Source organism: the organism of the source record quoted next, unplaced genomic scaffold (genome assembly GCF_019419815.1).
Source record: "Pyrus x bretschneideri cultivar Hongxiangsu unplaced genomic scaffold, Pyrus_bretschneideri_v1 Contig69, whole genome shotgun sequence".
Classification (NCBI taxonomy): domain Eukaryota; kingdom Viridiplantae; phylum Streptophyta; class Magnoliopsida; order Rosales; family Rosaceae; genus Pyrus; species Pyrus x bretschneideri.
The window spans coordinates 919975-935706 of NW_025999808.1; the positions used below are offsets into that span (position 1 = coordinate 919975).

Genomic DNA, 15732 nt, shown 5'->3' on the forward strand with positions numbered 1-15732 from the left:
GTCATACCCTTGTGTGCTTTTTCTATTGCTTGTTGAAGATTTATCGATTGGGTTTGACCATATCCAAGTTTTGAAGAGACTTACTCGTACATGTATTTCACATTTGAGACTCACATTTGCTACTTCATAGCTTTTACATTTGCCTGAATATCTGATGCATTATCTACTTGAGTATTTACACACTCAAGAGGGAGTGTTTTGATATTAATAGCACATGTGTGAATATGTATAAATAGATTGTATTTAGGATAATAAAAGATCCTATCCTTTTATGATTGTATTACTTGCAAGGCAATGAGTCCTCTCCAATTTACTATAAATAAATGTACAAGACATGAGGAATAACATAGATAATTACTCAAGGTTCTCTCCATCTCTCTTTGCCCCACTTCCTCTTCCTTTCAGTAAAATAGGCCAAAACATGGTTAAGTTTTAACCTACACCATTCCATGTGATCTACAACAACAACAACCAACCCTAATGAATCCTAAAACACCATTACACTTGGTTTTGCGCCAAGTCCTTCTTTAGCTCCAAGTACACCATATCATTTCTTGTAGTTTTTTCCTAGGTCTTTCTCTACCCTTTTTGTCATGAGCCTTTGTCTCGTAGTCACATCTTCTAACCGAAGCATTTGTAAGTCTTCGGTTCATGTGTTCAACCTATCTTAACTGATTTTCTATCATATTATCTAAAATTGCAGCCACTCTTACTGTATCTTGGATATTTCATTCTTAATCTAATCTTTTCTTTGGTGCCTACATATCCTAAGTTTTTCCATCTTCACTACACTCATTTTTTGCACTTGATCTAAAAAGAAAAAAATGTTGTGGCCTATATTTAACTGACAAGGGAAGGGGGCTGGCGGCTTAGAGAAAGAAAATAGAGATAAAGATGTGTTTGTAGGGTTGTAGAGGGATGTGTGTAGATGATGTCTTATTCCCCCTACGCAATGCCTTTATTTATAGTAATAAGAGAGAGAAGAAATCTTTCTCCTCCAAGGAATACAAGTCCATATAGGAAAGAATAACTAGAATCAAACCTAATCTAGGATTTACACAATCACACTTAAACTAGAAGTTTATAACACTCTCCCTTGAGTGTGTAAATACTCAAGTAGATTATGCATCATGTAGAGGTTGAGGAAGACGGCTCGTCGACACTGATTCTGGGAACACTCTATTCTCAATAAGGTAGGAACTTGCATAAAGAAGTAAGTCTCACAAAAAAACCCTATGGCTATGGTAAAAACCCAAGTAGGGATAAAACCCATAGTCTAAGGAAAAATGCGTGAGTAATGCATAGTCAAATGAAACGTCTATGAGATGTCATCAGGGATATGATCAACCTAAGGTGGGTGCCTCATCAAAACCTAGTTAGGTAGCAAAAACCCACTAGAAAAAATGCTCCTAATCGTAGGGAAAAAAGTATATTAAGATCAAGCAAGTATACTTCAGGATACTCCCCCTGCGTTTAACACAATTCCAAAAAGAACTAGCAATGTTACAACTCAGAAAGTTTACGCATACCAATTCCTTGAACAAGCTTTTGAAACGTCACATTCGGCAGTGATTTGGTGAAGAGGTCGGCCAGATTGTCTTATGAATGGATTTTCGTGACTTCAAGCTTCTGATGTTCTTGTTGTTGATGTGAGAAGAAAAACTTTGGCATAATGTGCTTGGTGTTGTCTCCTTTGATGTAACCCTTCTTGAGTCGTTCGATGGATGTTGCATTGTCTTCATAGATCGTCATTGGGACGTCAATGACGGGGTGAAGATTGCAGGAGCTTTAAATATGGCCTACAACTGCTCTCATCCAAAAGCATTCTCGAGTTGCTTCATGTAAGGTGAGAATTTCAGCATGGTTAGACGAAGTGGCAACTAAGATCTGTTTAGTTGACCTCCAAGATATTGTGGTGCCTTGAATGGTAAAGACATAACCCATTTAAGAATGTGCCTTGTGCGGATCAGATAAGTATCCTGTGTCGGTATAACCAACAAGGCGAGAATCAACTCGAGATAAGGAGGTCTGACATCACTCGAGGATCCGTAGGGATAGAAAAAGCCTAAGCCTAAATTCGTAGTACCCTTAAGGTAACGAAAGATGTCTTAGTGTCTGCATGTTGGTGCATTACTGTATCTTGTCAAAAAATTAACAGCAAAGAAGATGTCGGGGCTAGTGCATTAAGCTAAGTACAATAAAGCACCTATCACACTTAGATAAGGAACTTTAGGCTCCAAAATCTCTTCATCATTTTCCTTCGGACGGAAGGGATCTCGTTTTGCATCTAGCGATTGAACGACAATAGAAGTACTCGAAGGCTTCGCTTTATCCTCGTTAAAATGACGCAACCTTCTGGGTGTAGTTCGATTGATGTACTAAGATTCCATCTGAACATTGCTTTATCTTGAGACTGAGACAGTATCAAGTGTTTCCTAAATCTTTCATCTTAAATTTCAACTTTAGGTGTGCGGTAGTTATTGCGAGCTCTTTAGGAGTTTTGATGAGATTCATGTCATCGACATCGGCAACTATCACAAAATTGGAATGTGACTTCTTAATGAACACATAAGGGCATAGTTCGTTGTTCACATATCCCTGACTAGTCAAATACTCACTCAGACAGTTATACCACATTCTTCTGACTAGTGACGGGAAAACTGTCTCATAGAAATGACAATCCACAAAATGAGTGGTAAACAAATCGTCTATCAAAGGTTCTAAGTAGCGAGTAATCGAAAGAGAATCATATCCGATATAGATTCCCATTATTCGCTGAGGCCCCATTTATGTACGTAAGGGTTACGAAATCGACACATAGACCGCATAACCAAAAATGTGCATATGCGATAGTCGGGTTCGTATCAGATAACCAATTGAAGGGTGCTATATGATTATGTCGCAAAAGGCCTCAGGCGGACCAACATGGCTGCGTGCAATATTGCATGGCCCTAAGCAACAATCAAGAGCTTGGCACATATGACCAACGATCAAGCAATCATTTGTAAGCGCTTAATGAATGCCTTTGCCAGGGCGTTCTGGATGTGAATATGGGGTATTGGATGTTCAACTTCAATCTCAATTGACATGCAATAATCATCAAAAGTTTTGGATGTAAATTCTCCAACATTACCCAATCGAATAGATTTGATCGGATAATTAGGGTGGTGAGCCCTAAGCTTGATAACATGAGCCAACAATTTGGAGAATGTAGCGTTCCTTGTGGGCAACAAGCATACATGTGACCAACGTGTGGAAGCGTAAACCAAAACCATAAAATATCTAAATGGTCTGCAAGGAGGGTGAATCAGTCCACAAATGTCCTCCTGAATCTTTTGTAGAAAAATAGGAGGATTCAAATCAACCTGAGTCATAAGAAGGCTTAATAATAAGCTTTCCCATAGAACAAGTTTGACATGCGATTCCTTGAATCGAACTTAAACTTCGGGTTAATGGATGCCTGTGTGATGATTTAAGGATACAGCGCATCGTTATTCATCCAGGGTGTCCCAAATAATCATGCCAAAGTGTAATTTCTTGTGCGGTCCCAGAGGTAGGGTTGCCATATATTGGTTTTCTACAGGGCATATGGTCGTAGTATACATACCACTTGGGATAGGCTCCATCTTCTTTAGAATACATTTTTGGCCATATTCGTAGGAAGTTATGCACAGAAATTCAACTCCGTTTTCTACATAGGTTTCAACATGGTAATTATTATCTCTAATGTCCTTGAAACTCAACAACGTTCTTTTGGAATGCAGAGAATAAAGTGCCTCCTCAATGGTCAAAATTGAACCATTGGACAACATTATACGTGTCTTACTGTATCATCGATCAAGTTGGATGGGCCTGAGAAGGTTGTCAGAGGTGCATTCTTAGGTATGAAGTTAGTGAAATAGATGCATTCATGCAAAACAATGTGTGTGGTTACACTATCTGCCAGACAACTAAATTTCCCACTAGTCATACCTAGAATAAAAATTAATTTGAATCGGTCACATGCATAAAAGTTCTAAAAAAAAATATCCATTCAAAATAATTTTAAGTATTCAAGGATGCTAATTAATAAAAACTTAATATCCAAAAAACAAATCTCCAACAAATAATCCAAACATAAAGGAAAATTGTTCAAAATTTAACCAAAAACACAAGGGGGGTTCAGCCACTAGGTGGAATTCGACCCTAATGTCTAAATTTCAACTAGAAAAATAGTTTGTCTAAGATTCTAATCTTCCATAAGGGTAACGGCCTCTTGAAAGTTAGAAACCTCCAGCTTGGTACTCTTCGGTTCGTCCACTTTCATAAAGTTTGATTCAAACTTCTTGAGACGACAATGATATTCAGCTACAACCTTTTAGGGAGCTCATTAAACACGGGACCAATGGTCCTTTAAAACACAATGATAACACATATCCACATCCATGGTTTCGGGTGCTTTGCCCTTATTCTTGAAGTTTGGGGCATTGGTAGCGAGGTTAAGGCATTTCTGGGCTTTGTTTCCTTCTTTAGATGGGCCTTGGCTCTATTGACCTTGTCAGTGTGGCTTCTGGACGCCCCTACCACGCCTCTTTTGATGTTTTGGGCGTTGGTTTATGCTGTAGTGTGCTTCAGGCACATCAGTCGCCCCAGTAGGTCGAGCTTGATGATTTTTCATCAATAGCTGATTCTGCTTTTTAGCGAGAAGTAAAACAGAAATCAAATTTGAAAAACTTAGTGAACTTTTTAGCTCTATATTATTGCTGAAAGAAAATATTAGTAGCAGAGAATGTTGAATAGGTATTCTCTAGAAGATCATTTTCAGTCAAAGTTTCGTTACAAAACTTGAGAAGTGATTGGATTCGACAAACTTCAAAATTATATTCATTCACAAACTTAAAGTCTTGGAAGCACAAATCCTGCCAGTCATGTCTTGCTTCAGGAAAGAAGATGTCCTTTTGGTGATCAAAATGATCAGCCAAAGCGGCCCATAGTGCTCGTGAATCCTCCTTAGCAAGATACTTGGTTTGCAGTGCGTCATGAATATGTCTTTAGATTAAGATCATGACAAAGACTTTCTTAGCTTCACCAACTAGGTTGTCCATCTCATCTTCAATGGCAGGACACAAATTCTTTGCAGTGAGGTGGAGCTTCACATCTTAGACCCACTTGAGATAGTTTCTTCCAGAGACCTCTAAAGCGGTGAAGTCGAGTTTGTTCAAATTCAACATGTTCCTATTACAAAATAGATGGACTAGATGTGGTTAGTGTAATGGAGAAAAAATCAATCCATTCACATAGGAGTAGAACATTCAGGTTTTAATAGACATGTATTGGTTTAAATTCGCATGAAAAACTTCGGGTTTTCATGGGTGATGTTTTTAAGGAAAACTTCAGGTTTTCAAACAAGACATGTTTCTAGAAACTTCAGGTTTCGAAATAAGTATGAACTTTAGGTTCATATGTTCCTGCAAACAAACACAAATATATATACAAAAATATGTAACAAGAAAATATGCAAATAGAACTTCAGGTCTATAATTATAATTGAATTAATTATTTGGACTTCGGGTCAAATTTAAAATGTGGGTGAAAAATTATAAAACCCAAATTGTCTAAAAAAAATAAACAATTAAGCTCAGGGCCCGAAAACATGGGCCAAAGCCCACATGTGGGTTGAGCAAATTGGAACTGTGTGGTCCAAGCCCAAACTTGGGCTGGAATGGGCGGATCAGGCCAAGGGGGTTCAGGCCCAATGTAGTAAACGGACTACCAAGGAAAAAACGGGGCCCAAAATAGGCCCAGGCAAGGGCACTAATCCAATGTGGCATGGTGCACATGCACCGATGGACCAGCTACAGGCTGGGATTGTGTGTGGCGCGAGCAGATGAACCCGAGAGGATGCAATCCAGTGCGTCGCAGGACACGGGGAAACCATAGTTACGGGCTGGTGTCGTTTGCGGGCCTAGAGTCTAATTCAGCTCAATAAGCTGTTTGGAGTTGGATAGTGGTAGCAAAGGCAAACAGCAAGCCCAAAAAAGGTGCTGTACGATGTAGGCCTGAGGGTTCGAGGCCTACTAGGGCTTGGGTCTGGAAACCCAAAACACCCTAGCGGCGCAGGGTGTTGGTTTTGAACCGGAAAAAGCTCTGGCATTGCTTTAGGTGACTTTCCTCGGGTGGTCACGGCACGGCGATGCACGGGGATTTAATTGGGAACCCTAGGTTTGGACGGAAAAATCAAGTTTCAACATTGGGGGGGGGGGGTCTGAGAAACCTTTGAGGATTCGAAGAATCCGTCGAGAAATTCAACGATTTCTATCTGTTTTTCTGAGAAAAACTCATTGTCGCCGACGATGGTTTGGTCTGAAGCACAACTGCAGGTTGTGATTTCCCATGGAAAATGGCGATGAGGCCGTGACCGACTATGGGCGGCACTGGGTCGTGGGTTTGATGCCAAAACGGTGTCGTCTTAGATGGAGCATGGGTTCGGCTCCGATGCATTGCAACCTAGAGATGCTCGCTTGAGCTTGGGTTGTGTCACATGTCATGGGTTTGAAGAACCCTAAGAGTTTCCGATTTTTTTATATTTTTATATTTTTATTTTTTATAATTCAATGCATATTGGCAAGTAATTTTAATGAATGAACATATATTTGATGCAATTCATGGCAAATATCAAATTCACATAATTCAACAATTATGAATATAATGCATACACAATTTATGTAGAATCTAAAACTTGAAAAATGTAAAGTTGGGTCATGCATTATGGTGAATGTTTATGCTATCACGGCTGCAAAAATATTGAGATAAAAATCGTTGTATTTGGAAGAACCTGATTGTGTGATGATATTGATGAACTGGTTTGATGTAGAAAGCTTCCACGTCAAATTCCTAAGTACATCGGTATAAGCGTGCTGATAATGTGTTGTGGCCTATATTTAACTGACAGGGGAAGAGGGGCCGGTGGCTTAGAGAAAGAAAATAGAGAGAGATGTGTTTGTAGGATTGTAGAAGAATTTGTATAGAGGATGTCTTATCCCCCTCATACAATGCCTTTATTTATAGTAATAAGAGAGAGAAGAAATCATTTTCTTCCAAAGAACAAAGAATAACTAAAATCAAATATAATGTGTGATTTACACAATCATACTTAAACTAGAAGTTTATAACAAAAACAAATTATTGTAAAGAAAAAAATAAGTTAAATGACAAAAAAAAAAAAAAAAAAAAAAAAAAAAAAGAAAGGGAACGAGGAACAACCCGAAAGAAAGAAAGACACTATTTCACTCTCAAATTGAGGAAGACTGAATACGAAGAGAAGCTCCCTCCATCATCGGCCCGCCGCCGTCAGCCACTCTCTTGTTTTTCCTTTCGAATTTCTCCACCTCCATTTCTTCTTCTTATTTCTTCAGCTCGCTCCTTTGCCGTCACCTCTCCCTCTCCCTCTGCTTCCACCTCACGGTGATGAGTAAGTATCCAAACTGATTTCTCTGAATATTTTCCTCTATTTGTTTCGTTGATAGGATTATGGTTATGGAATTTCAAATTTAAGGTTAGGATTAATGAGGTTTTAATTAATCAATTTCTCTGTTCCTCAATTGATCTTAGGGTTTGTGTATTTGTTATAATTTTGGGATTCATATTTTGGGTCAATTGATGTAGGATTTGCTAGAATTTTTTATATTTTTGCCCGAACGTTGAAAGGATTGTTTTTGACGATGAGAAAAATTAAATTGATATGTCAATGATATGATAGTAGATATAGTCTTCTTAGTATATGTCTATTATATCCATAAGGTGTTACACGGCACGCATTTTTGTTGTTGTTTAAGCATGTAAGTTTTTATTCATGTAATTTTCATATGATACGCATATCTGGGTTTCATGCTTGGTTTCGGAACGAACTTAGTAAGAAAAAAATGATAGTAGATCTACCAGTTTGATGTATCTGAATTTGGTATGCCCTCTATTGACAAAAGACGTTTTTGGTTTCCCACTATAGGTTCTTGGTTTCTCTGTTATACGCTCTTGATTGATGTTAAAAATTGATTTTGTCAGAAAAGAAAAAATTGATAATTTAGCTACCTGATATAATTATTATAGTTTTCTGAATGAATAGGAGTGCACAAAAATGGGAATATAATTATCGGCTGATTGTTGGATAACAGGCAAGTCTTTGTTGCATGTCAGTGCTTCGGGTTTTGCCCTCTTTGAGTTCAATTATTAAAGATTTGATTTTGGATGTTTTTAATAGAATGTAAATAAACTATCCAATTCTGAGTGTTCATGATGAGATTGATCGGTAGATTGAGATTTCGTGCTTTATTTCATCCTGATGACCTTAATCTAATATTTGGGTGTTGTTCATCTGTGGCCTAAGGCATTGAAGGCTGCTGTTGCCAACAGTGTCCTTTGGGTGATTTTCTTGTAGTAATTGTAGGATGGTTTGAAGAACCGAAGGCCGTTGATTTGGAGTAATGGGTAGCAGTGAGATGGACAAACCCTCTAAAGAGAAAGAGAAGGAGACAAAGACAACACCTGCTAGTACGCAGGTCCATTTGTGTGTCCTTTTATTGTCTTTGTTATGATAATTTGAGGCCCTCTCATACTGGCAGTTAGCAAAGAGCTTTAATGTTTTTTTATTTTTTTATTTTTTTATTTTTATATTTTTTTAAAATTCAAATATGCAGGAGCAGTCTGCGACTACCAGTGCTGGTGCTGTTAATCCTGAGTGGTCGGGATTTCAGGTTACAATGTGAAAAGCCTTAGTTTTTGGTATTTCTGTTTCGTTTAAGGTATCTTTGGAATTTATTGCGGGTAGTTGTTTGTTCAACAGGCATATTCTCCAATACCTCCACATGGATTTATGGCTTCAAGTCCGCAAGCTCACCCCTATATGTGGGGGGTTCAGGTATATTGGTGCCTATAAGACTTTTTTTTTTTTTTTTTGGTTTAATCTTGATTCATGATCAACGAAAAAAATTCCTGATTATTCAACTTTGGACTGCACTTTGTAAAACATTTGACTTTTATGTTATTTTTTACTCAGAGGCTTTTGGACATCTAGAGTTGCGAGCTGTGGGCAGTATAGTGGGAACTTAACTAAACATCTGTTATTTTTTTACAAATCATTTGGAAAGTGTTAACAAACTGAAGACCTGAAGACAGCATTGGTTCATCTGAAAGACCTTGCCTTTAAGATTTTTTTTCAAGTTTCTGGGATATTGAGCACGTTAACAAGAATGGGATACAGATGTAGGAGCATTATGGCTGTGTACTGACTGTCTTTTTAACCACGGGTTCTTGAGAATTAGACTTAGAAAGGATTTTTCTTTAGTTTGATGAAGTAACTTATTTTTCTCTCATTCCAAAACAAAAAACACAAAAAATGAAGTGACTTACCTTTGTTTTTGTATTTTTTTTTTTTTTTTTGTCTATTTCCTAACAGTCTACAATTTTGATTTTTTTTTCCTCTTGAAGTTACAAAAGGACGTGGGTAATGGTATTGAAAGTATTGTTGAAAATGGGACTCAATTTTAATTCTTTTGATGCTTCAAACTTGCAAACGGGCTGATAACTGGTTTATTTATATTAACAATGTCTAATTTTCAGCATATTATGCCACCCTATGGTACCCCTCCGCACCCATATGTTGCAATGTATCCCCATGGTGGCTTATATGCTCACCCGTCTATGCCTCCTGTAAGTTTTTGTCTATTTTGCTTCAGCTGAATTACCAGTCTCTAGCCTCATTTTCCAGATGGCGCTAACTCTTGATGCCTTGCTCTAATTTTAAACAGGGATCTTATCCTTTTAGCCCGTTTGCTATGCCTACTCCAAATGGTATTGTAGAGGCTTCTGTAAGTTTCTGTCGCTACACCATTTGTTGCTTAAGATAAGGTATTTTTCCATTTGAGTAGATGAGATAGAATTTAAATTTAGGGTAACACACCTGGGAGCATGGAAGCAGATGGTAAGCCATCTGAGGTCAAGGACAAATTACCAATAAAACGATCAAAAGGAAGCTTGGGCAGTTTGAATATGATTACAGGGAAGAATAACGAGCTTGGCAAAACATCAGGAGCCTCTGCTAATGGAGTTTATTCCAAAAGGTAACTGATAATGTTTAGTGCCTATTGGCCTTTATATCAGGGATTCCAGCTGTCCCCTTACTGAAATATTTGGGTTTAAAACACTTTGGATGGAAAGGGAAAAAGATCGGGAGATCAAAGCCATCTATTTGATCAACTATGTGTGTATCTTTTGTCTATTCCAATTTATTCTGTGAAAGTGATCGTGAAGGAAATCATTTTTGCATAGATGCTTGTTGTAGCTCATAATGTCTAGTAAGGATTGGATCCTTATTATGAAATCAAATCTAGGTCAGAGCAGTTCAGGCCAAATATGGTGTCTTTCCTCGGATCTGTCATTCTTATACCATGTTTTCACATGTTAATTTTGGTAATGCTTGAATATACTGTGGAAATGCAGTGCTGAGAGTGCTAGTGATGGTACAAGTGAAGGAAGTGATGCAAATTCTCAGAGTGTAAGTTCCATGCTGTTGAAGTTGAATATTTGGTTGTTTATTTTATTTGAGCTAGATAAACTGGCCCTCATGTTGTTTATATTGAGCCTATTGTATTGAACGGCTCTTGATTTTTTTTCTTCCTTGCAGTTTTTTGTTAAGAAATAATTTTTATGCGTGCTGCTTCTGTTTTCCATCATATTTTCATTACTTGTGTAGGATTCACAATTGAAGTCTGGGGTCAGGCAAGATTCTTTGGAAGGTTTGATTATATTATTTTCTGAGGCTGTTAATCTTTACTTAAGAGATTTTACTAAGAATTTATATGGCCTTATTGCAGGTGATGTATCTCAGAATGGCAGTTCTGCACATGGTTCTCAAAATGGAGCACCAAACACACATACCATGTTGAATCAGACGATGGCCGTCACACCAATAACGGCTGCTGGTGCTCTTGGCGTTGTTCCTGGTCCTGCAACTAACTTAAATATTGGGATGGATTATTGGGGAGCTCCACCTTCTGCCGCCATGCCTGCAATGCGTGGGAAGGTTGCAACCACTCCAGTATCAGCAGGAATAGTTACTGCTGGGTCTCGGGATAGTGTTCAGTCACAGCTTTGGTTACAAGTAATATTTGCCCCTGTGTTTTAAATTCAATCTCTTTTCTTCTTATCAAGTTTTTTTACGTGCTCTTAGTTAATCTGCTTTCCGTTAAGAGGTAGTTTATAGATCTTATTAAAAAAGGAAGAATATTCACTTTGAGAATGCAAAGTGATGGTTACATTTTTGTGTTGCATAAATTGCATTCCATGTGAAAATTGGTATTTGTGCATGCTTTCTTAGCATTTAGGCTATCAATAGAATTTTGAAACAGTTATATCTTGTGGCTGTAGGACTGTAGATGGACGTTGTTATATGAAAACATGGTGTAGTTAAGTCAATTGAGTTTATAGTTAATGCGTAAAACAAATTTTCATTGCTTCTGAAGAAAGCTATAACCACCTAGGGCATCTGCATGGATTATTTTTCCGCAGTTATTCTGATTTTCATGCTTATTTGGAAGCGTAGTGCTATCTTCACACCTATTTTTACTTCTCACACCATTCTCAATTTCCGGCCATTGGATCGAATGAAGTGAAGAAGACCAATGGCCAAAAGTTAACAAGGGTGTGTGGGAGGTAAAAATGAGTGTGTGAATAGCAATATCCTATTTGGAATTGCATTCTGGCTTTCTTCTCATCTGAATTGCTGTTAACATGAACCATGTTAAGATTAGCAAGTCCACTAGTCAAGTACTTGTTTTTATTTCTGATTGCTATTACCTCTATTATGACTTAGTAGTCCACTATACTTGTTTTGTGGCTATAACCTACACATAAACGCGGTGTTCTGATTCTGGATGTGTGCTCTATAGTAAGGGGATGCAATATGTATGTAATTTTTAAAGAAATCCCTTACTTCATACATATTCGAGGTAATTAGAGATGGATGCTCGACAACTAGTTGTTTGCATGCCCATATGTAGTTTTGTCAATAGGCACCGTACTTGTTAATTGCATGTTGCAAGGTTGGTGTCCTTCATAGGTTTCTCCTCAGATACATGATGTAGGATCACCCTTGTTTTGGGCTGTCACCAGAAATTGGAGGGGCGGTAGATTCTAGGGTCTAATCTTAAGGTGTATGGTAAAAAACAGTGTAGTAAGTACTAATGTAAAGGGTGGGTAGCTCATTAATGGCCGACAAATACTTGTTCGTGTTCTGGGCTGGGAAGCCGTAATTTAAGAACACTGTTTTGGTTATTTTCTGTACTTTGTGTAGATTTTGATGATTGGCACTGAGAGTTTGTCGGATATGACTTTTAAGTTGGATTGGGAATTGGTGAGTGCAGTCTAGGGATGGGTTACATTGAAGAATAAGGCGCTGCTTGATGAATGGCTTTTTCTGATTTCCTCTGGAAAGGGAGCCATTGTGGCATAAGGTAACAATTACGAAATACAGGTGGAGAGAACAGTTGGGATGCTAGTGTAGAGACCAAAGGGGTCTGATTCAATCCTTGGAAGGACATGTCTGAAATAAGAATTGGCCAAATAGAGTAACTATTTAACACCCAAACAAGAAATAATATAGGTTCATAACTGGACTAATTTAAAATCAGATCACAAGCTAGTATGAAGTAGTACCAAAATGAAGGAAAAAAAAACCTGTGATACATAAACTACAAAAATGCCTAAAACAATAATAGTCAAATAAGACTGGTCTGTCCAAATATTATCAATCCCATTATAGTACATTACCAAGAAATCTTCCTTACATTGCCCTTGAAAGTTTGATGTGTGCAACCAACATCATTCGCACAATATCTATCTTTTCATTTTTCCTCATTTGTTTTTGTGGTTCGGTCATTTATGTTGATGGAGCAAGGAGTACGAGTAGCATTTACCCAAATTATAAAGGATATGTATGATGGAGTAAGGACTACCATAAGAACTCATGAAGGACAAGTAGAAAGCTTTCCTATAACTGTAGGGTTACATTGAGGCTCATCTTTAAGTCCTTACCTCTTTGTATTGGAAATGGATGAGTTAACAGGACATATCCTAGATGATATTCCTTGGTGTATGCTTTTCGCAGACGATATAGTATTGATAGATGAAACTCAAGAGGGAGTAAATGTGAAGCTGAACCTTTGGCGGGAAGTGTTGGAATATAAAGGTCTTTGCCTAAGTAGGTCAAAGACAGAGTATATGGAGTGCAAGTTCTGTGGGAACGGAGGTCCAAATGAGTTAGGGGTGAGGATTGAAGATCATGAAGTACCAAAGAGCGAACACTTTAGCTATCTTGGATCTATCTTGCAAAAGAACAAAGAATTGGATGAAGACCTCAATCATAGAATGCAAGTTGATGATGAAGTGGAAGAGTGCATCGGGTGTGTTGTGCGACCGTTGTATGCCACTAAAGCTGAAGGGAAAATTTTATAGGATGACAATAAGGCCAGCAAAGCTTTATGGCACGAATGTTGGGCGGTGAAGCACCAACACGTACACAAAATGAGTGTAACAGAGATGAGAATGCTTTGTTGGATGTTTGGGCACACGAGAAAGGACAGGATTAGGAACGAGGACATCCGAGGTAAATTGGGAGTGGCCAAAATTGAAGATAAGATGAAAGAAATTGGTTAGAGTGATTTGGACATGTGAAACGAAGACCTACAGACGTTCCGGTTAGAAGATGTGATTACAAGACAGAGGCTTAGGGCCAAAGGGGTTGAGGAAGACCTAGGAAGACTTTGAAAGAGATTCTAAGAAAAGACTTGGACTACTTGGATCTAATGGAAGACATGGCACAAAACCGAGTGCAGTGGCGTTCTAGGATTCATATGGCCAACCGCACTTAGTGGAATTACGCTTTATTGTTGTTGTGGTCATTTTTGACCTACAAAATTCCTACCCCATAGAGCATCTAGACTCCAATTTGTTTTGCAGGTGGATTACATATTTGAGTTGAAAGTGTCATGTATGATATTTCATTGATGTTATGATTACTAGCATGGTAGATGTTTCTATTAGTTTCCAGTGAACTTGTATGTATTTTTGAGTGAATGCTGAATTCCCGTTTTGGGCGAAATTTTGTGGTATGTGTTTAATATCAATGTTCTCAGATTGTGTCAGACTTACGGAGAGTATCTAGCACGTTTTCAAGCTCCTCTTTGTTTTTCACTTCACCACATTTTTAAGCACCCTCACCTCTTGTTTTTTGACTCAGGATGAGAGAGAGCTTAAAAGACAGAAAAGAAAGCAGTCAAATAGGGAATCCGCTCGTCGATCTAGGTTGCGCAAGCAGGTAATTTTCTCCCACTACTTGGCACTGTTTGTACCATATGGACTCATCTGATGTATATGCATGATTTTGAATTAGGCGGAATGCGATGAGCTGGCCCAGCGTGCTGAAGCCTTAAAAGAGGAAAATGGCACTCTTAGATCAGAAGTTAACCAGATCAGGAGCGAGTATGAGCTGCTTCTCTCAGAGAATGCCTCTCTAAAGGTAACGTTTAATACTTGGTTTGTTTTAGTACATATTATTTCAAAGAAAAAGAGATTATATTACCAGCTAATTCCCATCCTGCCTTAAGGCGCAAAGGATCTGTTGAATTTTCGCTATAATTTTTTTTTTGTAATTTATTTGTTTTCAATCAGTACAGTCCCAATTACTAGAAATTGTTCTAGCAAGCCTTGATTTAGGATTGCTTTGATCCAAAACAGAGTTTGCCAACATTCGTGATCTTGATAGTTTTTTCATGTATTGCATTGCAAGCGACAATTGAATTCGACACAGATGTTTTCATGTAAACTCTCAAGTAATTAAAATTTTCATTTAAAATGCCTGGTCACATTCTAACTCCTTATAACATAATTGATTGGATAAGCCTCGGGGGTAAGTGATGCACTATCAGTCTGATCCAGATTCTAGTTTCTTCATTTCCCATAGCAATGTGTGGATCCAGACTCCAGATATCTGTCTTGGTGGGAACTTGAATGGAAATGTTATTTTGATTAGGGAGTCCCATGTTAAACCGGACGTGCTACTTTCTACAGGAGAGGCTTGGAGAAATTCCTGGTCACGAAGATGTACGGTCTGCCAGAAGTGAACCACATTTGAGCAATGACACTAAACAGATTGCACAAACAGAACGGCATGGCGGCCTCTAGGATGAGTAGCTGAGCTTTGTGCTGCGTTCTTGCAGGAGCACAATCTAACCTATAAGCAACAGGGAGTTTATTTTGCATAGCGTGTAGTTTGACCTTTGTCCAAGTTTTAACCTTTTATATTTTAGGAGATGTTTACGCGATGCAGATCATATTTATTTCTGCTTGGGCCTACCTTTAAGAGTTGAAGGCCGAAGATGATATGTCTTGAGTATGAAATTAATGTTATACCCTTGTTTGTTTCTTAAGGGTAGTCGCATTCACACTTAAATTCATTTGTATTGAATTATGGCCGATGAATCCGTAACTTGGGAGATTCATTCAGTATATGCTACTCTCTAACACAAATCTTGATCCGTAAACTGGTTTATTTCTATGTTTACTCTCTAACAAAAATCTTGATCCGTAAAGTGTTTTGTTTTTTTTTTTATTATCTTTTTCTTTTGTTGTACCTTTTTTTTTTTTTGTTTTTGGTTATGTTTACCATTTCTATGCTGGTTGCATTAGGCATGTTGAAGTCAA

General features: G+C 38.0%; 1 protein-coding gene across 4 annotated transcripts; it reads left to right on the forward strand.

Moving 5' to 3' along the window:
• The first annotated feature begins 7226 nt into the window (after positions 1-7226).
• LOC103936031 (bZIP transcription factor 16) lies at positions 7227-15554 on the forward strand. Of its 4 annotated transcripts, none has more exons than XM_048573496.1 (13): positions 7227-7450; positions 8363-8534; positions 8673-8729; positions 8819-8893; positions 9595-9684; positions 9783-9842; positions 9925-10094; positions 10474-10528; positions 10727-10769; positions 10848-11134; positions 14270-14347; positions 14423-14548; positions 14930-14977. In XM_048573496.1, the coding sequence occupies exons 2-13, from the start codon at positions 8460-8462 to the stop codon at positions 14960-14962; spliced, it is 1149 nt and encodes a 382-aa protein (XP_048429453.1). In that variant the 5' UTR covers positions 7227-7450; positions 8363-8459; the 3' UTR covers positions 14963-14977. The 4 variants fall into 4 exon arrangements, with proteins under 4 accessions (XP_048429453.1, XP_048429452.1, XP_048429454.1 ...); XM_048573495.1 differs by lacking the exon at positions 14930-14977 and adding an exon at positions 15100-15554 and having other exon boundaries at positions 7228-7450; positions 8372-8534; XM_048573497.1 differs by lacking the exon at positions 14930-14977 and adding an exon at positions 15062-15199 and having other exon boundaries at positions 7228-7450.
• The last annotated feature ends 178 nt before the right edge of the window (positions 15555-15732 follow it).

What these genes read in the sequence shown, in the direction of transcription:
- LOC103936031 (XM_048573495.1), top strand. Translation starts at nt 8,460, where the DNA reads ATGGGTAGCAGTGAGATGGACAAACCCTCTAAAGAGAAAGAGAAGGAG. An exon ending in GTGATGCAAATTCTCAGAGT is followed by an intron (nt 10,529 to 10,726) that starts GTAAGTTCCATG and finishes TTACTTGTGTAG; the next exon opens with GATTCACAATTGAAGTCTGG. An exon ending in CAGGCAAGATTCTTTGGAAG is followed by an intron (nt 10,770 to 10,847) that starts GTTTGATTATAT and finishes GCCTTATTGCAG; the next exon opens with GTGATGTATCTCAGAATGGC.